At 39.5% G+C, this 21095-nt stretch overlaps 1 protein-coding gene across 1 annotated transcript in view; it reads right to left on the reverse strand.

Annotated features, from left to right (window-relative positions):
• Positions 1 to 1945: 1945 nt before the first annotated feature.
• Positions 1946 to 21095, reverse strand: part of LOC117296938 (serine/threonine-protein kinase 40-like) — a 32157-nt gene continuing 13007 nt past the window's right edge. Inside the window, exons 5-9 of the mRNA XM_033780044.1 lie at positions 10688 to 10856; positions 10204 to 10348; positions 7465 to 7584; positions 3462 to 3612; positions 1946 to 2828 (exon numbers count right to left, since the gene is read on the reverse strand). Of these exons, the coding sequence (XP_033635935.1) occupies positions 2676 to 2828; positions 3462 to 3612; positions 7465 to 7584; positions 10204 to 10348; positions 10688 to 10856 (738 nt within the window). The 3' untranslated portion in view covers positions 1946 to 2675. The remainder of the gene's footprint in view (positions 2829 to 3461; positions 3613 to 7464; positions 7585 to 10203; positions 10349 to 10687; positions 10857 to 21095) is intronic.

Below are 21095 nucleotides of genomic sequence, written 5' to 3' on the forward strand. Positions count from 1 at the left end.
TAAAAGTAGAATACAATGATCTACACAAACATGATCGAAATTGCATGGTTTTCCTTTTACCTCGTCGACTAACACGGTCGGCCATTTATGGGAGTCAAATTTTTGACTCCCATAAATGGCCGACCGTGTTTCTTCGTGACGTAAAAGGAAAACCTTGAAATTCAGAGGAATGTTTGTGTGGATCATTACATGTATATTCTACTTTTGGGTTATCTTTCTAACCAATCATTTTGTAACAAACGGTTTCAAGCGCTTTTCAAAGACCAACTCGACCGATCCAAGGCAACGTGTTTTTTTTTCTTTTTCAGCCACTGAACTAGCCAGCCACACCACTTTGAGTGTATTTTGGCCGGTCCCCACTGGTAAGGGCGACACTGGCTATAGTGAGGTCATCTGAGAAGGATCTACAGATATTATCTGGGACTAGACCAATCCATTTCACTTGTCATGTACCGGTGTTTTCTGCCATAACAGGGATGCTTGTATGCTCATGTACCTACATTTATTAGGCTCTGGCCTTCACTAGCGTTAAAGACAGTGGACACTATTGGTAATTGTCAAAGACTACTCTTCACAACAAATGCATAAAATAACAAAGCTGTGAAAATTTGAGCTCAATCGGTCGTCGAAGTTGCGAGATAATAATGAAAGAAAAAACACCCTTGTCACATGACGTTGTGTGCTTTCAGATGCTTGATTTCGATACCTCAAATTCTAAATCTGAGGTCTCGAAATCAAATTCGTGGAAAATTACTTCTCTCTCGAAAACTACTATACTTCAGAGGGAGCTGTTTCTCACAATGTTTTACACTATCAACCTCTCCCCATTACTCGTAATTCGTAATCAAGTACGGTTTTATGCTAATAATTATTTTGAGTTAACAATAGTGTCCACTGCCTTTAAGCCCAATAGGAGACTTTCCAACGCTAGGCGGCAGCAGACATACCGGGTAAATTTCCATTGTTTACGTAGTTCTGAACATGCGCATAATTCTGAGAACAATGGATTTACCCGGTAAGTCTGCTGCCCTCTATCGTCCCAGAAAGTCTCCCATTCATACTTCCTGCGAATGTGATACAAATGTTCGCGTCACAAAGCGGCAACAAATAATTTCGGAAGAAATTCAGATGTGATCAACTGCAGAAAAACATTTGCAACGAAAACAGAGCTGTGACGTCAAAATTTGCTTCGCATTTGCATTGCAGGAAGTGTGATCCCCAAGACTGCAAGACTTGCAGCTCAAATTGTTTACTGGACCAGGAAATCGTTTACAAGACCACAATCAAAATAGGAAAAAATACTACCTACAGTAATTGATGTAAATCAACCATAAACAAGCCCCCCCCCCCCCTCAGAAAATCTTTGAAAAATAGGGTTTTCTTTCAGGATCCTCGCATGAAACTCAAACAGTTCTGTATTTGTCTCTTCAAACATGTTGGGTTCATATTCATAGTGCAACAACTTATTAAATTTTGCTCTTTGAAATGTTTGGAGCCCGGTTAAAAAAAAAATCCTCGCTCTGTTAAATAGAAAAACATCCTGGTATACCTGGGTCGTTGAACATCGAAGACCTTAAATTATGAACTCGATCAATATAAGCTACACCTCAGCGAGCACAGCGTCAATTATAGACTGATGAGACATTCCCGCTGCATGTCTAATGATCCACGACAAAATGATCTTCCGATCATGTCAGATCGTAAATAGACGAAGTTGCAGGAGGGAATGAATCCAGAACTATAAAAAGTACAAACTGGCTTCACTGGTCTCTTGTTGTGTGAAACTAACAAACAAGCAGAATAATAGACTGACAAAACGACTGCATTACTGTAAGACAACAGGGTTGGATTTCACAAAAGGATAAAAGACTAGTCTTATCCCGAGTTACTCGTCCTAACTTAGGACTAACCTTAAGTTTTTAATAACTCCTAAAGAGTCCTAGGACGAGTCCTACGTTAGAACTATCTTTGTGAAATTGACCCCAGGCATATTTGGTACTTCCAAAAAAAAGTAGGACAATTTTTTGCACAAAGGCTGATCTACTTGTTCGTATGGAGCAGGGTTTAATAGAATTTTCATTAACTACTTTGGTGACTGCTTCACATCTTTCAAAAATATTTGAAGGCTCAAGGAATTTTTGAGAAAAATTACTGAGAAATTACGGGCCTGTACTTCATGGAACCCAACATAAAGTCGGAAGGGTTACTAAAAAATCTTGAATTGGATCAACTTAAAGATTTGTTCACAGAACAAATCTTATTTATGAACATAGGTAAATGTTCCGATCAAAAAAAAAAGAAAGATCTGTCATCAAACCAGACGGCCACTACCAACTCCTCAAAAGCCAAATGTCACAAATTAATGAAGCAAAAAATCACTAATAATTTTGAACTTCTCTGCAAATCGGAAAACTGAGCACACAGCGAAACATAAACAACACACACAACACATTTTTTATTTCCTTGTGACCCTTTTTTCTGGTGAGCAAATTTCTCTGTAAATATTGTGCTCAAGCAGTCACAAACAGTAAACTTGACACTGTTTTTTTTTGTGGCGAGTTTGTTTCAAGCTTAGCTGTGAGTTTTGTGGCCAAGAAGCTCTTTAAAATTGTGCCTATGAAGATGACTATGAAATAAACGTACTAACTTGAAGGATACAGATTCAGTGTACATGTTCATATCAAGAGATGCCGATGCGCCATAACCTCTGCTGGCGTAAGCGGTCTGGCGTCCTGATTTAGTCTATGTACTGGTGGGTGTACTAAACGCCTCTTTGGAGGTGTGTGGAGTCTCCTGTCTACACTGACGACACAGCGATCTTGATGGATCTAAAAAGAGAAAATAAGCATTGGAAAATATTATTATTAAATTGTTAATTACTTCGCATTTCAAATATATGATCAGTACCTTTTTTTGTTAATGGAATTTTTAGTTAATTCATGATTTGTGACAATATGAAAGTAAAACAGGATTGTACTTTTGACTGGCGCACACAAGTCTATCAAATGTACAAACCCATGTTTTGGATGTGCGATAAGGTCACATTTCATAGAGTATTTAACAAAAATGTCATTCAACACCATTTTCAAGACACTGGACACTATTGGTAATTGGTGTATCTCAACATATGCATAAATTAAAAAAACCTGTGAAAATTGGTCGTCAAAGTTGCCAGATAATAATGGGGGAAAAAACCACCCTTGTCACACGAAGTTGTGTGCTTTCAGATGCTTGATTTCGAGACCTCAAAACAAAATCCAACTCTGAGGTCTCAAAAACAAAATCTTGGAAAACTACTTCTTTCTCGAAAAGTACGTAACTTCAGAGGGAGCCGTTTCTCACAATGTTTTACACCATCAAACTCTCCTCATTACTTGTTACCAAGTATAGTTTGATGCTAATAATTATTTTGAGTAATCACCAATGTGTCCACTGCCTTTAAGATGAAAATGAAGCCATACCTTTAAGTCCCATTCAGGAGGAGTCTGTAAGGGTGTCTCCTTCATTCTCTTGACTGGAGGCACACCCTCTACTTCTTCATCACCCTCTCCTCCCTCTACCTCCAGATCAGGTACTACTTGTAACTGCTCTCCTTGCAAAGCCAATGATTTCCTGTAAATCAAACAGAAAGAAACACTCAAGATAAATTGTATGCTGAGATAGATGTCAAACTTGCACCAGGGATCAAGAATATTATTTGGTTTTGTCAAAACTCTGGTTACTCAGTAGGCCTACTGAGTATGTAAAGGAACACGTTGCCTTGGATCGGACGAGTTGGCCTGTATAACAAGTTTTGGTAACCTTTTGTTATAAAATGCATATGGTTGGAAAGATGTTTTTTAAAGTAGAATACAATGATCCACACAAATTTGCCTCGAAATTGTGTGGTCTTCCTTTCACTTTGTGTCGGCCATTTATGTGAGTCAAAAATTTGACTCACATAAATGGCTGACCGTGTTAGTCTACGAGGTAAAAGGAAAACTGTGCAATTAAGAGGCATGTTTGTGTGGATCATTGTATTCTACTTTTACAACATCTTTCTACCCATGCATTTTATAACAAAAGGTTACAAACGCTTTTCAAAGAGCAACTCGACCGATCCAAGGCAACGTGTACCTTTAAGAACACCAGGCAGGACATTTGGTCTTTCAAAAAAAGTGGGAACATTTATTGAGTACAAGCGCTAACCTATATGTACCCATGGTGTAGGCTCGAATAGACAATTTGTCTAATTCTGGCAACAACAAAACAGTGTTCAGACACGAGTAGGAAAAATAGCATGCCTAGTATACCATACAGTGCATAAAAGCTACTTTATCAGATTCGATTTGAATAATACAAAAAACTTCAACCAGGGTATAAATAATGGCCTACAACTATGACAGTATGGCAAATCTACCCGAGTTGTTTTTAGAATGAAAACAATTATTAAAATCTTTACACACTCTTGACTTAATATAAAATGTTCAGTAGGGGACAGTGTGAATGAAGCATGCCCTCTATTGACCACATTCTACATGGATTGGTCCATCACAATTTCAAAGGGGGTTGTTTGATAAAAGTTATTGACTTTCCTCTTTTTTATAATAAATGTCTATTTTCTTAATAGAAAAAAGGGTGACACTAATATTTTTGCAATGCAACAACTTTTACAATATTTACAGGCTTCTACTATGGAAACTGGCACCTCGCCTAAAGGCAATAATCCAAATTAGTAAACAAAGCAGTAATTGTACAATACATTGCGAGAAAAACAAGTGAGCAGTTTCTAGTTTCCAGTCACTTGTAATTTAAACAATATCAACTGTTCTTGTTTGTGCGTTTGTTGTAGTTTAATGTTTTTTTTTCCCTTTTCCCCTCACATAACAGAACTTTACATATAAAAAGAATCAACTCGGTGAAATTCAAAATTCTTAATATTAGGCCTACATGTATACACATAATTCTGCTGATTTTATACAGGATACATGGTATTATACACAAAACTAACAGAGTTTCAGAATCATCTGGAAACCCCTGTGTAATTTTAATGGGGTTATACCCCCAGGGCGGATCTCAAAATAAAGTGCAAAGTGTGCCACATTCAGCAGTTAAGCCACCAGTGAAAGCCACTCTTGTTTGACCTTGATCCAGTATCTTGACCTCTGATCCTGGAATTCCAGAGGATTATCTTTCCACCCTGTGGGAGGTTCAATAAGAAGCTCAGCTCTGATCCACTAATCCAGCCCTGATCATATCCCCAAAGACCTATGACCCTCACCTTTGACCTTCCGGTAAGAATAAGGGCTCTTTGTCATGATCGGTCTTAAAGACACTGGACACTATTGGTAATTGTCAAAGACTAGCCTCCACAGTTGTTGTATCTCATGCATAAAATAACAAACCTGTGAAAATTTGAGCTCAACCGGTCCTTGAAAATGCGAGATATTAATGAAAGAAAAAAGCACCCTTGTCGCACCATGGTCACACAAAGTTGTGTGCTTCCAGATGCTTGATTTGGAGACCTCAAATTCTGAATCTGAGGTCTCGAAATCAAATTCCTGGAAAATTAATTCTTTCTCGAAAACTACATCACTTCAGAGGGAGCTCTTTCTCACAATGTTTTATACTATCAACCTCTCCAAGTCACTAAGTAAGGTTATATGATAATAGTTATTTTGAGTAATTACCAATAGTGTCCACTGCCTTTAAAGACAGTGGACACTATTGGTTATTGTCAAAGACTAGTCTTCACAGTTGGTGCACCTCAACATATGCATAAAATAACAAATCTGTGAAAACTTTAGCTCGATCGGTCGTCGAAGTTGCGAGATAATAATGAAATAAAAAACACCCTCGTCATACGAAGTTGTGTGCTTTCTGATGCTTGATTTCGAGACCTCAAATTCTAAACTTGAGGTCTCGAAATCAAATTTGTGGAAAATTACTTCTTTGTCGAAAACTACGTCTCTTCAGAGGGAGCTGTTTCTCACAATGTTTTATACTATCAACCTCTCCTCATTACTGGTAATCAAGAAAGGTTTTATGATGATAATTATTTTGAGTAATTACCAATAGTGTCCACTGCCTTTAAAGGGAAGGTACACGTTTGGTAACTACTCAAAACAAATAGAGAGCTGTTGATAGTATAACACTTTGTGGGAAACGACTCCCACTGAAGTAACATAGTTTTTTAGAAAGAGGTAATTTCTCACTAAAATAATAAAAGACTTCAAGCTAGAAGTCTTTTATTCTTATCTGAATGCACACAAATTCGTCCGGCAAGGGTGTTTTTTCTTTCATCATTTTCTCGCAACTTCGATGAGCTGACAAAAAAGTCGCAGGTAGTGTTCATGTTTTGTGTGATCAACCATGTAAAATAATATACCAGGAGAAAACAGCAGAAAAAACATGAACAATTTTCAGCATGTAAAAGCATTGTCCTAAATTTTGGTTGCAACAACCAAAATCAGCTGAACTTTTTTTTTATTGCATTTTTTTAGGTTTACAAAAACATTTTTCTTGAATATGACTTCATTTCAGAAGTAAGCCTACATATTACACAGAAAATGGTTCTAGTCCAAGCTTCAAAATCAGTAAGCTTTCAGACTGGAATAAAACAATTTTTTTTAAATCGAATTTTCTGCCGATGTGGCCAGAGGGGATGCGATTAGAACCCACTGTCACGTTCTTTTGAAAATAAAGTGAGTTTAATTATGCGGTTTTCTCAGCAAGTAGAAACTTTATTCATCTGAAATGATCACATCAGGGCCCAATTTCATGGCTCTGCTTACAGAATCGGCGCTTACGGAAGCAGGGAATTCCGTGCTAATGGCAAGCCTATTTCACGGGTTAGCAGCGAATTTTGGCGTCTGCGCGTGCATACTCCACGTTACTTGGCAATCTACGCTTACAAGGCTAGCGCAGAAATTCAGCGCTTGCAAGTAAGCGGGGAATCGTGATGGTAAGCGCAGAATTCGCCAGTAAGCATAGCCATGAAATTGGGCCCTGACTATATTGTATTTTTCCTTATACCATGTATACTTTTGCCTATTTATAAGCTTTGTGTTAAGTTTGCAGGAAACACTTTGCCCTTTGACAGGTTGCAAGGCTCAGGGTTATTGTGTGGGTTGCCTTTTGTGTGCGAGTGCCCTCAGTGGAGTAGGGTGGTACATGGGACTGTGTGCAAAATGCTTTACAGTGACCAAAACCAATCTAGGACCTTCAAATGGTTCGCACCTCGCCATACAGTATGAACCACGCTTCACAGCCTTGTTGCACTGAAACAAGGAAATTATTAATTCAATTTTTCAATCACACACTCATCAATTTGCGGTAACACCATGTGTGTATCTACTTGCCAGGTAGACTTTGCTTTTAGAGAACTGTCTTGCTTTATTCTACTACCGCGGAGTAGGTTGTTCGTGTGTTCGGGAGACTTCTCAGTTCTGAAAAGAACTGTCCTGCTTATTAACATCATCTTACCACATTGCCAAAGTAGAATCCAGTTCCTCTGAGACCTGAGAAGCAGACATTCTTACTGCAGGATCCAACACCAGTAAGTTTCTGATCAGTCCTATCGTATTCTCAGACACACGACCATCGCTACACAACAAAATAAAACAGAGACATAATGAGATCAGAACCCAGTTTCATAGAGCTACATGAATGTGTGCTAACTTGCTGTCAGTTTGAGGTACATGTACTCCAGGAGTTTGTTTGTTTGTTCGTTTTTTTGATTGTTTGTTTGATTGTTTGAATGATCTTCCCATCAAGGGAACTCGGCAAACTCCCACAAGGGATATAAACACCAAGCTGGCAATAGCCAATCTCTCTCACAAACATTGGTTTAACTTCTATGATGATGAATTACACAAATCAAGAAACTGTGATTCAGTTAACTAGACGACAATATTTATTCTAGTCATTGTGAAATCAGCGGTTAGCTGGGGGATTCAAACCCACAACCTTGTGATTGCAAGTTCTGCAGTCTAACCACTTGACCACGGTGACATGAAGGAATGATGATGGAGTGACTGATGCAGGAATGATCTAAAATCCATCACATGTACGTTTCTTTCTTCACGTTTGTCAGCAACAACTGCTGCTTCCAAGGACTGAACAAGCTCAAAATTTAGGCATGCCCTTAATAAAAATAAATACCGCCCTCTATTGACTTGTAGTGGGCTTTATTTTTTCAATCTCTCATTTATGTCGGTCAATTACCCCAAAATCATTTACAGCAAGAAGATTTTTTCCTAAATGTACTGTAGTTCTCCACAAGTATAAAAGGGCACTAATCTACTTTGGGTCTATGTACTTTTGTAGGACAGAAAACACAATGTCCACAGATTTATACTAAACTTACACAGTTTGAAGATAATGGTAGTAGAAAGCTTCCCTGAAAATATTACTTGCTGAAGTGCTGTAGTTTTTGAGAAATGAGTAAAACAATGTCATGAAAAAAATCAGTGATCATGAGACAAAAATTATTTTAGCATGTACAAACGTACTTTCATGACATTGTGTTACTCATTTCTCAAAAACTACAGCAGCTCAGCAAGTAATATTTTAAAGTACGCTTTCTACTATCATTATCTTCAAACGGTGTAAGTTTATGTAAATCTGTGGACAATAGGTTTTGTGTTACAAAAAGTACCCACATCCTTTAAGGGCAGAATTCTGCATTAAACAGAGCCATGAAATCAAACCCTATTGTATTACTATTGATATATGCAGGCATGAGAATGGGTGATGATAAAAAAACAGGAAAAAAATTCAGTTGATCAGAAATGTCAATATTCCATCATTTTAGTGTGCGAAGCACACAACACGAGCGCGCAGCGCGAAGTCCCCTACGACCGGGTATTTTAGAAGCTCTGTGGTGGTCTCTGATGCATTTCTGACACCTATTTTTCCAGGTAGAAGTGAGCTACTTTTGTGTGTTTTTTCCTTTTTTTTATTTTAATAATAGGTTTAAGGGAAAATAAGGAATGTAAAGCTCAAACAATTCAAACAATTTTGGGTTCGCCTGCGATTTTGTAACAATTCCAGAAAAAGACAGGGAAAAAAACAAATAATAGTAATATTATTTTAATTTTTCTGACGATCTTATCCCTTATTTCTGCCCTTGAAAATGCTTTTTTTCTCACCAACAACCATTTTTATAGGTTCTTGATTTGAAATTTGGTTGTGTAAAAGAAATTCTTTTGCAATTAAATGTTTGTGATTTTAATGATTTTAAATGACGCACATTTTAAAATATATATAGGCCTATATATCTGGCGAGAGCGATGTGTTTTTGAGAAAGAGGTTGTTATTCAGCATAGGGTATAACTGGAACGAGGTTGAGATTAGACCCCAACATAGAAATAGAACCAGTGAAGAAAGCACGTCGTCCGGACGTACAGTGTATTCGCTGGTTCCCAATATATCTGTCGCTGGTTGTGAGGCAATAACAGGTACCAGTTTTCCATGGCCTGCCGGCGATCTCAGATTCGTGCCGCGCCGCTCATTGGTTCGTGTACAAACCTGCACGTACACAGTACACAGTACACATGGTGCAAACACGTGCATTGTTTTTTCAGTAGACTTTCAAAAGTCTCCACACGTGTTATCTTTGCTGCAGCAGCAAGCGCATTACACGCAAACATTATTGAACCGTACCACTATAAACGAAGCAAGGAATGAGGCAAGTTTATATATCTGTGGTGGTCTCTGATGCATTTCTGACACCTATTTTTCCAGGTAGAAGTGAGCTACTTTTGTGAGTTTTTTCCTTTTTTTTATTTTAATAATAGGTTTAAGGGAAAATAAGGAATGTAAAGCTCAAACAATTCAAACAAGTTTATATATCTGTCGCTGCTGCTGCATGCATGCGCGATGCCAGGAAGACCACAAGCCGTAAACTGGGCCAGTTGCTGGACGGCAATTTATTGTTTAGTTTTTAGGTGCCGTTTTTTTCATGAACGCCGTACGTGTGGATCCGCGATAATAACAATTACAAAGGTAAACTGACATTGTCTGACTAGAGAAGAGGGATTAGAGAAATCCAAATGTATACCCCCAAAAACCTACCCCCCGAATTTTATAGCAAATTCACATCGAACTCGGAGACCACAATTTTGAAAGGAAAAAAAAAACGGAATTCCGGTTTAAACCGGAAGATTCTCATGCCTGTATATGTATTGCAGGTAGATGCTAGCTAACTCCTATCCTACTTACTTCGGTATGACATACTCAGCAGCCTTGATCTTGCGGAACAGTTCCTGCGGTACGCTATCATAGAACGGGAACTGACCATACAGCATGGTGAACAAGACCACACCAAGAGCCCACATATCACTTGGCTTACCCAGATACGGTTTGCCTGAGAAATAAACAAATATGGTTTATTATTTTACATTGACCCTACAATCAACTCACACTCATCAAAAATAAATAGCTTGGTTTGATTCTGTTGGACAGAGGACTGCACTGGTAAACTGACCATGTTTTAGAGACCAACAGTTTGGGAGTTGAGTTAATGTATGGTATTGAACTGAGGACTGCACAAAACTGAATATGGTTTACGCGGGGTCAGGCAAAACCAATTCTGTATTGCTCATAGCTGATTGGAATCGGTAATTCACTTTTAAACGGAAGAAACAAGTTCGGTTGATTAGGAATAAACATAAAACTCCAGCCCTCATCGTTACACATCACTGACCACTTAAGACATCGGGACTGATGTAGGCGGGGCTCCCTCGTTGGTCCTTCAGCAGATCACGATCACTCACTAGATGTTTACCCAGGCAGAAATTGGTGATGGTGATCCGGCGAGTGCGCTTGTTCAACACCATATTACCAAGCTTCAGATCTCGATGAACAATGTTTTTCTGTCAAAAGAAAAGCAAGATGAATTCCATATTATTGGTATTTCGATTTTCATCAAGTAAATTGAAACTTGCAATTAAAATACTGAACTACCTGTGATTCTAGAGATCACTGGCAAAGATATCTGATACAGAATAATAATACCGTATTCTTATTTGTATAACACATTTATCCACACCAAAACGCCTCTCTTAATACTCATGCATGACGTCATAATTCTTACCCAAAATGAGGCTATGGCCCACATCCCCCATCACTTGCAGTGGCTGCGCCCATCGCCTCGTTTTGGATTAGCATTGTGACGTACCTCATGCATAAATATTCAGAAAGGCGTATAAGGTGCTCAAGGCACTTGTACAGAGAGATACTTTTAAGACATGTTTTGAAGTTTTTGTGACTAATAAAATCAAGTTGTATGTAGCAGCTTAATGTGTTTACAAGGTCCTGCGGCACACTTGGCAGAAACACCGGGGCGAACCCCTTCTCTGAACAATAAGAGTAGGCCCTACTGCATGTACCAAGTTCTTATTAGTGTATTGTATGGGACCAACGGCTTTACGTCCTACCCGAAAGACAAGGCAACATTGTTTTTTTAAAGTGTTTTGCTTAAAGCCATTGGACACTTTCAGTATTGACCAAAGCCCACACTTTGTGTATCACAACTTCTATATAAAATAACAAACCTGTGAAAATTTAGGCTCAGATGGCCATCGACATGGGGAGAAAATGACGGGAAAACCCACCCTTGTTTCCGCACATTTCGCCGTGTCATGACATGTGTTTAAAATAAATCTGTAATTCTCAATATCGAGAATTGATATTGTTTTAATGTTTTCTAAAAAAATAAATCATTTCATGGAATATTATTTCAAGAGAAGTCTTTCACCATTACCTTCTGTAAACCAAGTTATTTGTAAATTTGTGAACTTTTAATTTTTTTTTGAATAGCACAGATACTTTTAAAAAATCATTGCAGATTCGAATTGCAGTTGGCATGGTTAGGACAAACAAGTCCTTGAAGTGTTGTGTTCCAATGTTCTGTTGCCAAACGATACCCCCCCCCCCGCCCCCCCGACTAAATTTCCGCGCTAGCTGTAAAACCAAATAGTGAAGTGAGACGTACAATGTGCAAGCATCATCATTTCCTTGCTAACATATGAAGAATACATTTATGATGTGCCAATTTGCAGCTTCCGTAAGCAGAGATTTTTCGCTTACAGTGAGCAGAGCAATAGTGGAACAGGGTCACTTGTTATACTTAAAAAGCAACAAAAAGTAACTAAGTTAAAAATAAAAAAAAAAGATAATGGTAGTAGAAAGCTTCCCTGAAAATATTACTTACTGAAGTGCTGTAGTTTTTGAGAAATGAGTAAAACAATGTCATGAAAATAATTTTCGTCTCAGTGATCATGAGACGAAAATTATTTTAGCATTTAAAAACGTACTTTCATGACATTGTTTTACTCATTTCTCAAAAACTACAGCACCTCAGCAAGTAATTTTTTAAAGTACGCTTTCTACTATCATTATCTTCAAACGGTGTAAGTTTATGTAAATCTGTGGACAATAGGTTTTGTGTTACAAAAAGTACCCACATCCTTTAAGGGCAGAATTCTGCAGTAATTACTCAAAATAATTATCCTTTCTTGATTACCAGTAATGGGGAGAGGTTGATAGTATAAAACATTGTGAGAAACAGCTCCCTCTGAAGTGACGTAGTTTTCGAGAAAGAAGTAATTTTCCGCAAATTTTATTTCAAGACCCCAAGTTTAGAATTTGAGGTCTCGAAATCAAGCATCAGAAAGCACACAACTTTGTATGACGAGGGTGTTTTTTCTTTCATTATGATCTCGCAACTTCGACGACCGATTGAGCTAAAGTTTTCACAGGTTTGTTATTTTATACATATTTTGAGGTCCACTAACCATGCTAACTGTGAAGACTAGTCTTTGACAATTACCAATAGTGTCCACTGTCTTTAAGAATAAGGTTACCAGCCAGAAAACAATTCTATAAGTACATGTAGGCCTACCATCTGTGAGTGGTATCCTTCCCCCTTCATTTATTTACTAAGCAGAAACTGAGGCCCTGCAGGTCCCTAGTAAACGTGAGTAACCGAAGAATCACCCAATGCATTTTGCTGATAATTTCGACGCTGACAGTATCAGCGTTGGAACTAAATCAGTCACGACGAAACAGGTCAATTTGTCTATTATCGGATCAGCATTCACTATCTTTAAAACCCTGCGATACGGAGATAGTAACAGCTGTGCTCATGAGTCATGCGTGTGTACCGTGTACGCCAGGCTGACTTTGATAATAACAAGTCTATATTGGGTGCTAATACAGCCTTAAGTGATCATGTCTGGACCAATTAGATTGCTCAACTGTCCAGGCTACTTAAGTCTGAATATTATTCCTTCAGGTTTGTAGTTCAAGAGTACGGTAAGTTTATTGAACCAGATTCAAAACCTTTTATCACCGGGTACATGTATATGTATCGAGTCCAAATAGACCGTTCTGAGTATGACGTCACTATTAAAATATCTGCCCTACAATAATAATACTAATAATATTTGAGTTTATAGGCCTATAGCGCTTTTTCACTCTCGAACGGGTGTCTCAAAGCACTTCAAATTATTACCCCTGGTCACTGGGACTTAATTCACTCCTTAAACCATCTCAGCTCGCTGGGGAGTATACAGCCTCGAGCAACAAATGCGCTACTCGGCTAAATCAATCACAAGAACCATCTCTGCCCTCACAGGTCCCCATTTATCCCTGGGTGGAGAGAAGCAATAATAGTTAAGTGTCTTGCTCAGGTACACAAGTGTCTTGACCGGGATTCGAACCCACACTCTGCTGAACAGAATCAGCAGAGCTTGAATTCGGTGCTCTTAACAGCTCGGCCACCACACCCAATGGCGCATGTGCGCGTGTGGGTGTACTATGCGTGTGCCATAGATCACACCGGGAACGCTGTGTGTTTCATTGATGTACGCATTTAGACGTGCAAACCATCTGCCCTACAAGACGGCGAGTTTCATAGCAGCAAAGGGGTTATTCGATATAGTCTATTGAAGGAGTTTCTGTCCTCCCAAACGGCGACTCTGTCCAGGGCCAAATTTTTACAGCTGCTAAGCAGACAAATTTGCTTAGCATGAAATTTCTTCTTTGACAAAAACAGGATTACCAACCAAATTCCTATTTGTTGTATAATGCTTGTTACTGGTATTCACCTGTTGTTTGCTTATCCTGAATATCACGTGGAAATTCGGTTGGTAATCTTGTTTTCATCAAGAAAGAAATTTCATGCTAAGCAAACTTTTGTGCTTAGCAGCACTATGAAATTGCTGTGGCTACGGCCAGATTGCTTCAAATCTGTCAGAGTGTCCACGGATAATTTTCAGATTTCAACAAAACTGAGTAATTTTGTGAGTTCCCAGTTAGTCCAGAGTATGCGCAAATTACATTTCCAAGATTTACCTGGTAAGTCTACTGTTAACTAGTGTCTGCCAAAGTCTCCCACTGCATGGTGCATGCAAAAAATTAACACAATTAGCAACAGCCATAGCCATAGCTAGCCAAATCCGCCAAATCGTGAAGAGGGCAATTGTCCCGTACTTGAGGTCCAGCTTATTCGCCATATTCAGTAATTAGCAACAGCCATAGCTAGCCAAATCCGCCAAATCGTAAAGAGGGCAATTGTCCCGTACTTGAGGTCCAGCTTATTCGCCATATTCAGTAATTAGCAACAGCCATAGCTAGCCAAATCCGCCAAATCGTGAAGAGGGCAATTGTCCCGTACTTGAGGTCCAGCTTATTCGCCATATTCAGTAATTAGCAACAGCCATAGCTAGCCAAATCCGCCAAATCGTGAAGAGGGCAATTGTCCCGTACTTGAGGTCCAGCTTATTCGCCATATTCAGTAATTAGCAACAGCCATAGCTAGCCAAATCCGCCAAATCGTGAAGAGAACAATTGTCCAGTACTTGAGGTCCAGCTTATTCGCCATATTCAGTAATTAGCAACAGCCATAGCTAGCCAAATCCGCCAAATCGTGAAGAGGGCAATTGTCCCGTACTTGAGGTCCAGCTTATTCGCCATATTCAGTAATTAGCAACAGCCATAGCTAGCCAAATCCGCCAAATCGTGAAGAGGGCAATTGTCCCGTACTTGAGGTCCAGCTTATTCGCCATATTCAGTAATTAGCAACAGCCATAGCTAGCCAAATCCGCCAAATCGTGAAGAGGGCAATTGTCCCGTACTTGAGGTCCAGCTTATTCGCCATATTCAGTAATTAGCAACAGCCATAGCTAGCCAAATCCGCCAAATCGTGAAGAGGGCAATTGTCCCGTACTTGAGGTCCAGCTTATTCGCCATATTCAGTAATTAGCAACAGCCATAGCTAGCCAAATCTGCCAAATCGTGAAGAGGGCAATTGTCCCGTACTTGAGGTCCAGCTTATTCGCCATATTCAGTAATTAGCAACAGCCATAGCTAGCCAAATCCGCCAAATCGTGAAGAGGGCAATTGTCCCGTACTTGAGGTCCAGCTTATTCGCCATATTCAGTAATTAGCAACAGCCATAGCTAGCCAAATCCGCCAAATCGTGAAGAGAACAATTGTCCAGTACTTGAGGTCCAGCTTATTCGCCATATTCAGTAATTAGCAACAGCCATAGCTAGCCAAATCCGCCAAATCGTGAAGAGGGCAATTGTCCCGTACTTGAGGTCCAGCTTATTCGCCATATTCAGTAATTAGCAACAGCCATAGCTAGCCAAATCCGCCAAATCGTGAAGAGGGCAATTGTCCCGTACTTGAGGTCCAGCTTATTCGCCATATTCAGTAATTAGCAACAGCCATAGCTAGCCAAATCCGCCAAATCGTGAAGAGGGCAATTGTCCCGTACTTGAGGTCCAGCTTATTCGCCATATTCAGTAATTAGCAACAGCCATAGCTAGCCAAATCCGCCAAATCGTGAAGAGGGCAATTGTCCCGTACTTGAGGTCCAGCTTATTCGCCATATTCAGTAATTAGCAACAGCCATAGCTAGCCAAATCTGCCAAATCGTGAAGAGGGCAATTGTCCCGTACTTGAGGTCCAGCTTATTCGCCATATTCAGTAATTAGCAACAGCCATAGCTAGCCAAATCCGCCAAATCGTGAAGAGGGCAATTGTCCCGTACTTGAGGTCCAGCTTATTCGCCATATTCAGTAATTAGCAACAGCCATAGCTAGCCAAATCCGCCAAATCGTGAAGAGGGCAATTGTCCCGTACTTGAGGTCCAGCTTATTCGCCATATTCAGTAATCGATGCCTGAAATAAGGTTGGTTTTTAGAAATACAATCAAAGGGTATGTTCAGACAACGTACTATGTTAGACCCAAACCAGTTTAACTTTCAAGGGGCGTTGTTTCTCTTGCGTTCATTTTGGTTTTAAGAGGTTAAAGCTGAAGCTACCCCGTTACTCTAACATCCAGTTTATTGTCCTGTTCATTGGTCACCGTGTGTTTACATAATGATTACGGAGGTCAATGGGTCGTCTGTTGTGAGTTAAACCGGATGTGTTTTTTTTTATTCTGTCCACACACAGTGTTAAAAGATAAACCCATAGTGGTCTAAAGAGAAACCCCCTCCCTGGACGGTTTATCTTTTGTGGGTTTAACTCGATTCGGTCTAACTTCAGTACCGTTCAGACACCCAGAGTTGAACTCGATCGTTGAACCATGAGTTAACCCGACTTTAGTATTGTGTCTGAACGACCTAAAAGGTAGATGCATACAGCCTAAGCTAATTGACATAAATGTATTGTAGGATGTGATAGTGATACCCAGTGGGAAATTATGATGAATGGCATAATTAAAAGTTTAAACTCTTGAAGCTTTGTAATTTAATTAAAAATGTGGCCTTGACATTTAATAAGAAATCAATAAACAAATAATATACATATATTAATTGCACAAACATACATTTTAATCAGCTGTTGAACTTGAAGCGTAAAAAAAAAGAAGGTTTTTTTAAAGTGTTTGTGTACACAATGTGTCAGTTTGTGGGAAATGGTCGTGTTATTTGTTTGGTGTAACACATTTTGTTTACGTTGTGCCATTAAAAGGACAACAACATAATATTTTTTAAATAGTTTTTTTGCTTCATCAGAATTTATATTCCAGCCGCAAAACATTTGGCAATCTGACTTTAAAGGAACGTTACAGAATTGGTAAGAAACAAAAATCGAGAAGATGACAGATTTACATAAAACTTCCATGGTTTAATGATGATAATAGAAAACATCCCTCGAAATATTTCTGTCTGAAATTTCATATTTGATAAAAAAATAAATAATCTATTTCCGCGTTTGGAGTTTATCGCTCAGGGAGCGTTTTATTCATTTTAGTTTTGGCATCGATGCAATGCAAAATTTGTAATCGGTTTCAACGTCTCTGATGACCCAGATAGCCGATCGATCTCAAACTTCTACAGGTTTGTCAGTTTATGTAAATGGTGGATTAAGTGTTTACACTGCCAGCAACTTTTTTTGCTAGCAAAACCAATTCTGTAATTAGTCCTTTAAGTTGGGACAATATTATTTATGACTGGTTAGAACTTAAGGTTGAGCAACAAAAATGAGTTTACCATGAACACAAATACCACAGCAGCAATCAATGTACAACATGATCACCAGTGAAACTTGCATGTCCGTTTTTATCACTAAAAAGCGAAAAATAACTTATTTTGACCACGGCAAGCAGGAGTTTAATTCATTGTTTTTGATGAGTCATGGAAACCAGAGCGTAATTGGCACATTTCCAACGCCTACCCCTACAAGTATCTAGGATCAGCAGTTTTTCTCATTACTGCACTATTTATTGGTGAAAACAACTCCAAGATTGTTTGCAGAGTATTTCTTGAAATGAATGACTTCCTTGGAGTGTCTGAGGTGGGCTTGTTTAGGGGGGACTTGTTATGTCTAGATGGGGTAGCATTATGTTGGATAGCCACTGGGGGTGGTTGCCATGGGGGGTAGTGGGCGTAGAGGAGGGGGAGGGGGGGGGGGGCTAAAGGTGTTGTTATTGAGACCCTGGGAGGCCAGAATTGAGAGAGACTGAGACCAAGATCTGAAAGTCAGACACAAAGTCAGAGAGTGACACCAAAGGATTGGAGGAAAGACAAGTCCAGGTCTCAGACCACTACCAAGGTATTCTTGCATCTTGTGAGATTTAACAAGGCTCCAAATTTACACTAGACCACTGCCACTGAGGAAATTGATTAGAGCATCAGGCCAGGGAACTCACAACCTGACTCCATAGAGGTAGAATTAAAGATAACATTTATGTTCAAAACGTTGACTTTTTGAGTATGACAAAGTAATATCTAAGATGTTGTTTTTAACTGCAGTATTTAAATTAATGCACACACAACACACTAGTTGAGAGAGTGAAGACAACTCCAAGATTGTTTGCAGAGTATTTCTTGAAATCAGTGACTTCCTTGGAGTGTCTGAGGTGGGCTTGTTTAGGAGGGGACTTGTTATGTCTAGATGGGGTAGCATTATGTTGGATAGCCACTGGGGGTGGTTGCCATGGGGGGTAGTGGGCGTAGAGGAGGGGGCGCTAAAGATGTTGTTATTGAGACCCTGGGAGGGCGAAATTTAGACTGAGACCAAGATTTGAAGGTCTGACACAAAGTCAGAGAGTGGCAATGAAAACCAAAGGTTTGAGTCAAGACTGAGACCTACAAGTCCAGGTCAAAGACCACCACCAAGGTCTAAATATGAGATAACTATCTAGGCTCCAAATTTACACTGGACCACATGCCCAAGGCCAATGAGTTTTAGCATCAGGTTAGTGACCTCACGACTGAGTGTCTGATGTTCAAATGTCTGACCAAATAGTTTAACAAAATAGTCTAAGTTGGGAGATTTTAGATTTTGGTTGCAACTTTTCATCTACAAGTACATAAAGTACCTGTACATGTACTGGCACCTGTATTTAGAATTTGTACCCTGGTATCAGCTGCTCCACTGTTTTAGGTCTTAAGTGCATTTTACTGTTATTCTGTGAAGCGCTTTGTGCAGTAGGAAGGTGCAAGTACCTAAAAACAGTTTTATTCATATTAAGCTATGTTTAAAATTGCAAAAATTAGTGCACATTCAACAATCCGGTTGGAAAGTGTGATCGCTTTTCAGACACTCATTGATGATTGATGTCAGGCCTGGAATGACTCACAGGCCACAGAGGCAGTGTCTGTTGCCCCCTGGTCTTGGCCTTGGTGCCCCTTCAAAAGTTTCCCATAGACCTTAAGATTTTCCAATGGAAGTGCCCTTTGCAAAATGAATATGGCCTTGCCCTTTCAATGATGAAATTCCAGGCCTGTGATGTAATTCAAACTCTGTGATCTACGTACATGTTTGGAAAAAAAACTCGCTACACGTAATCTCTGTTTCAGTCTGTCGAGTTGGTCAATTCATTTGTCTGACGTGACGTACACTGTTACCACAGACTGTCACAAATCACTTATCAAATGTACCTTCCAGGCTGGCAACATCATTAACTGCATGAGTTTATACTGTGTACAAAGTTCTGCTGGTTTTGTACATGTACGGCTTACTGTGTACTGTGGATTGAAAGCCCTGTTCGCACTGTACTTTTTGGGATAAGCTCACCGAGCAAAAAAGGTAACTTAAGTCAAATGACAGCCCAGGAAGTTTCACTCCCGGAAAACTTGTACCTGGCCTGATGGGTACATGTTCTTTAATCAGCCCACTTCCATGACTTCTGCCTGGTTATATTGACCTGGGCCCAATTTCATGGCTCTGCTTACCGCAGAATTCTGCGCTTATGATTCCCCGCTTATGTGTAAGCGCCGAATTTCTGCACTAGCCTTGCAAGCGTAGAATCCCTAGTAATGAACGCGGAGTACGCACACGCAGTAAGCAAAAATTTGCCGCTAACCCGTGAAATAGGCTTGCCGTTAGCACCGAATTCCCTGCTTCCGTAAGCGCAGATTCTATGCTTACGGTAAGCAAAGCCCTGAAATTGGGTCCAGGTCAGCTTTAACCAGGTCAATTAAAAACCCAGAGCGAAGAACGCAATCTTTGTCTTCAACAGTCTCCCAAGGATTTCTGTAACAAGAGCCAGTTGTGCGGTGTGCGCAAATATTGGTTAAAGGCAGTGGACACTATTGGTAAGTACTCAAAATATTTGTTAGCATAAAAACTAACTTGGAGAGCTGTTGATAGTATAATCATTGTGAGAAACGGCTCCCTTTGAAGTAACGTACTTTTTGCGAAAGAGGTAATTTCTCACTAAATTCAGCTGAGGTCTTGAATTCAATCATCTGAAAGCATACAACTTTATGTGACAAGGGTTTCTTTTTTTTTCATTGTTCTTTTGCAACTTTGACGACCAATTGAGTTCAAATTTTCACGTGTTTGTTATTTTAATGCGTACATGTTGAGATCCACCAAGTGAGAAGCTGGTCTTAGACAACTACCAAAGATGTCCTGCCGTCGATTTCACCAAAATCTTCCTAACTTAGGATTAATCTTAGGATTAAGGACGAGTTAAATTCCCTATCCAAAGACGTTAGAACACATTGAACCCATTCTTAGTTAAGATGGGTTGCCCGTTCTAAGTCGAGATAAGATTAATCCTAGCGTTTCGTGAAATCGCCCGGAGTGCCTTTAAGTGGCACTGAATGTATGATGGTGCAATATTGTAACTCAATAAAGAGATGAATGTGTTTTGAGACGATATAGATCCGACCGAAACCACAGCACATAAAAACAAGGTGGCACTAGGCTTGATTGAGTGGCTGGCTGATTGATAGCCCTCTCTATCAGGAAACCAGCATTGACAGAGTGAGGTAAAAACACTGCTATAATACACACTAACATGTGCTTCACTGGTTCCCCACTTGTTATTCTATACATGGATATCAAACATTGACTTCACCTAGTCATTGTTGTTTTGCCCGTTACCCATTCTTTTCACAGGCGTTGATATTCGTTCTTGAAGGGGGGACAGCAATTTGCCCCGTGGTAAGGGGTACTTCTAGGGGAAAAATCAATTTTTTTTTTTTTTTTTTTTTTTTTTATGGGGGGGGGGGGGGGGGGGGGGGGGGGGAAGGTGTCGGGTAATTTTGACCAAAAGTTTCAAATTTGTATAGATAATGTCATGAATGTACAAGAAGTTTTATTTAGCTCATTCATTTTAAAGCACGTTTAAGGTATTGCATACC

This window comes from Asterias rubens, chromosome 11 (assembly GCF_902459465.1).
Source record: "Asterias rubens chromosome 11, eAstRub1.3, whole genome shotgun sequence".
Taxonomy (NCBI): domain Eukaryota; kingdom Metazoa; phylum Echinodermata; class Asteroidea; order Forcipulatida; family Asteriidae; genus Asterias; species Asterias rubens.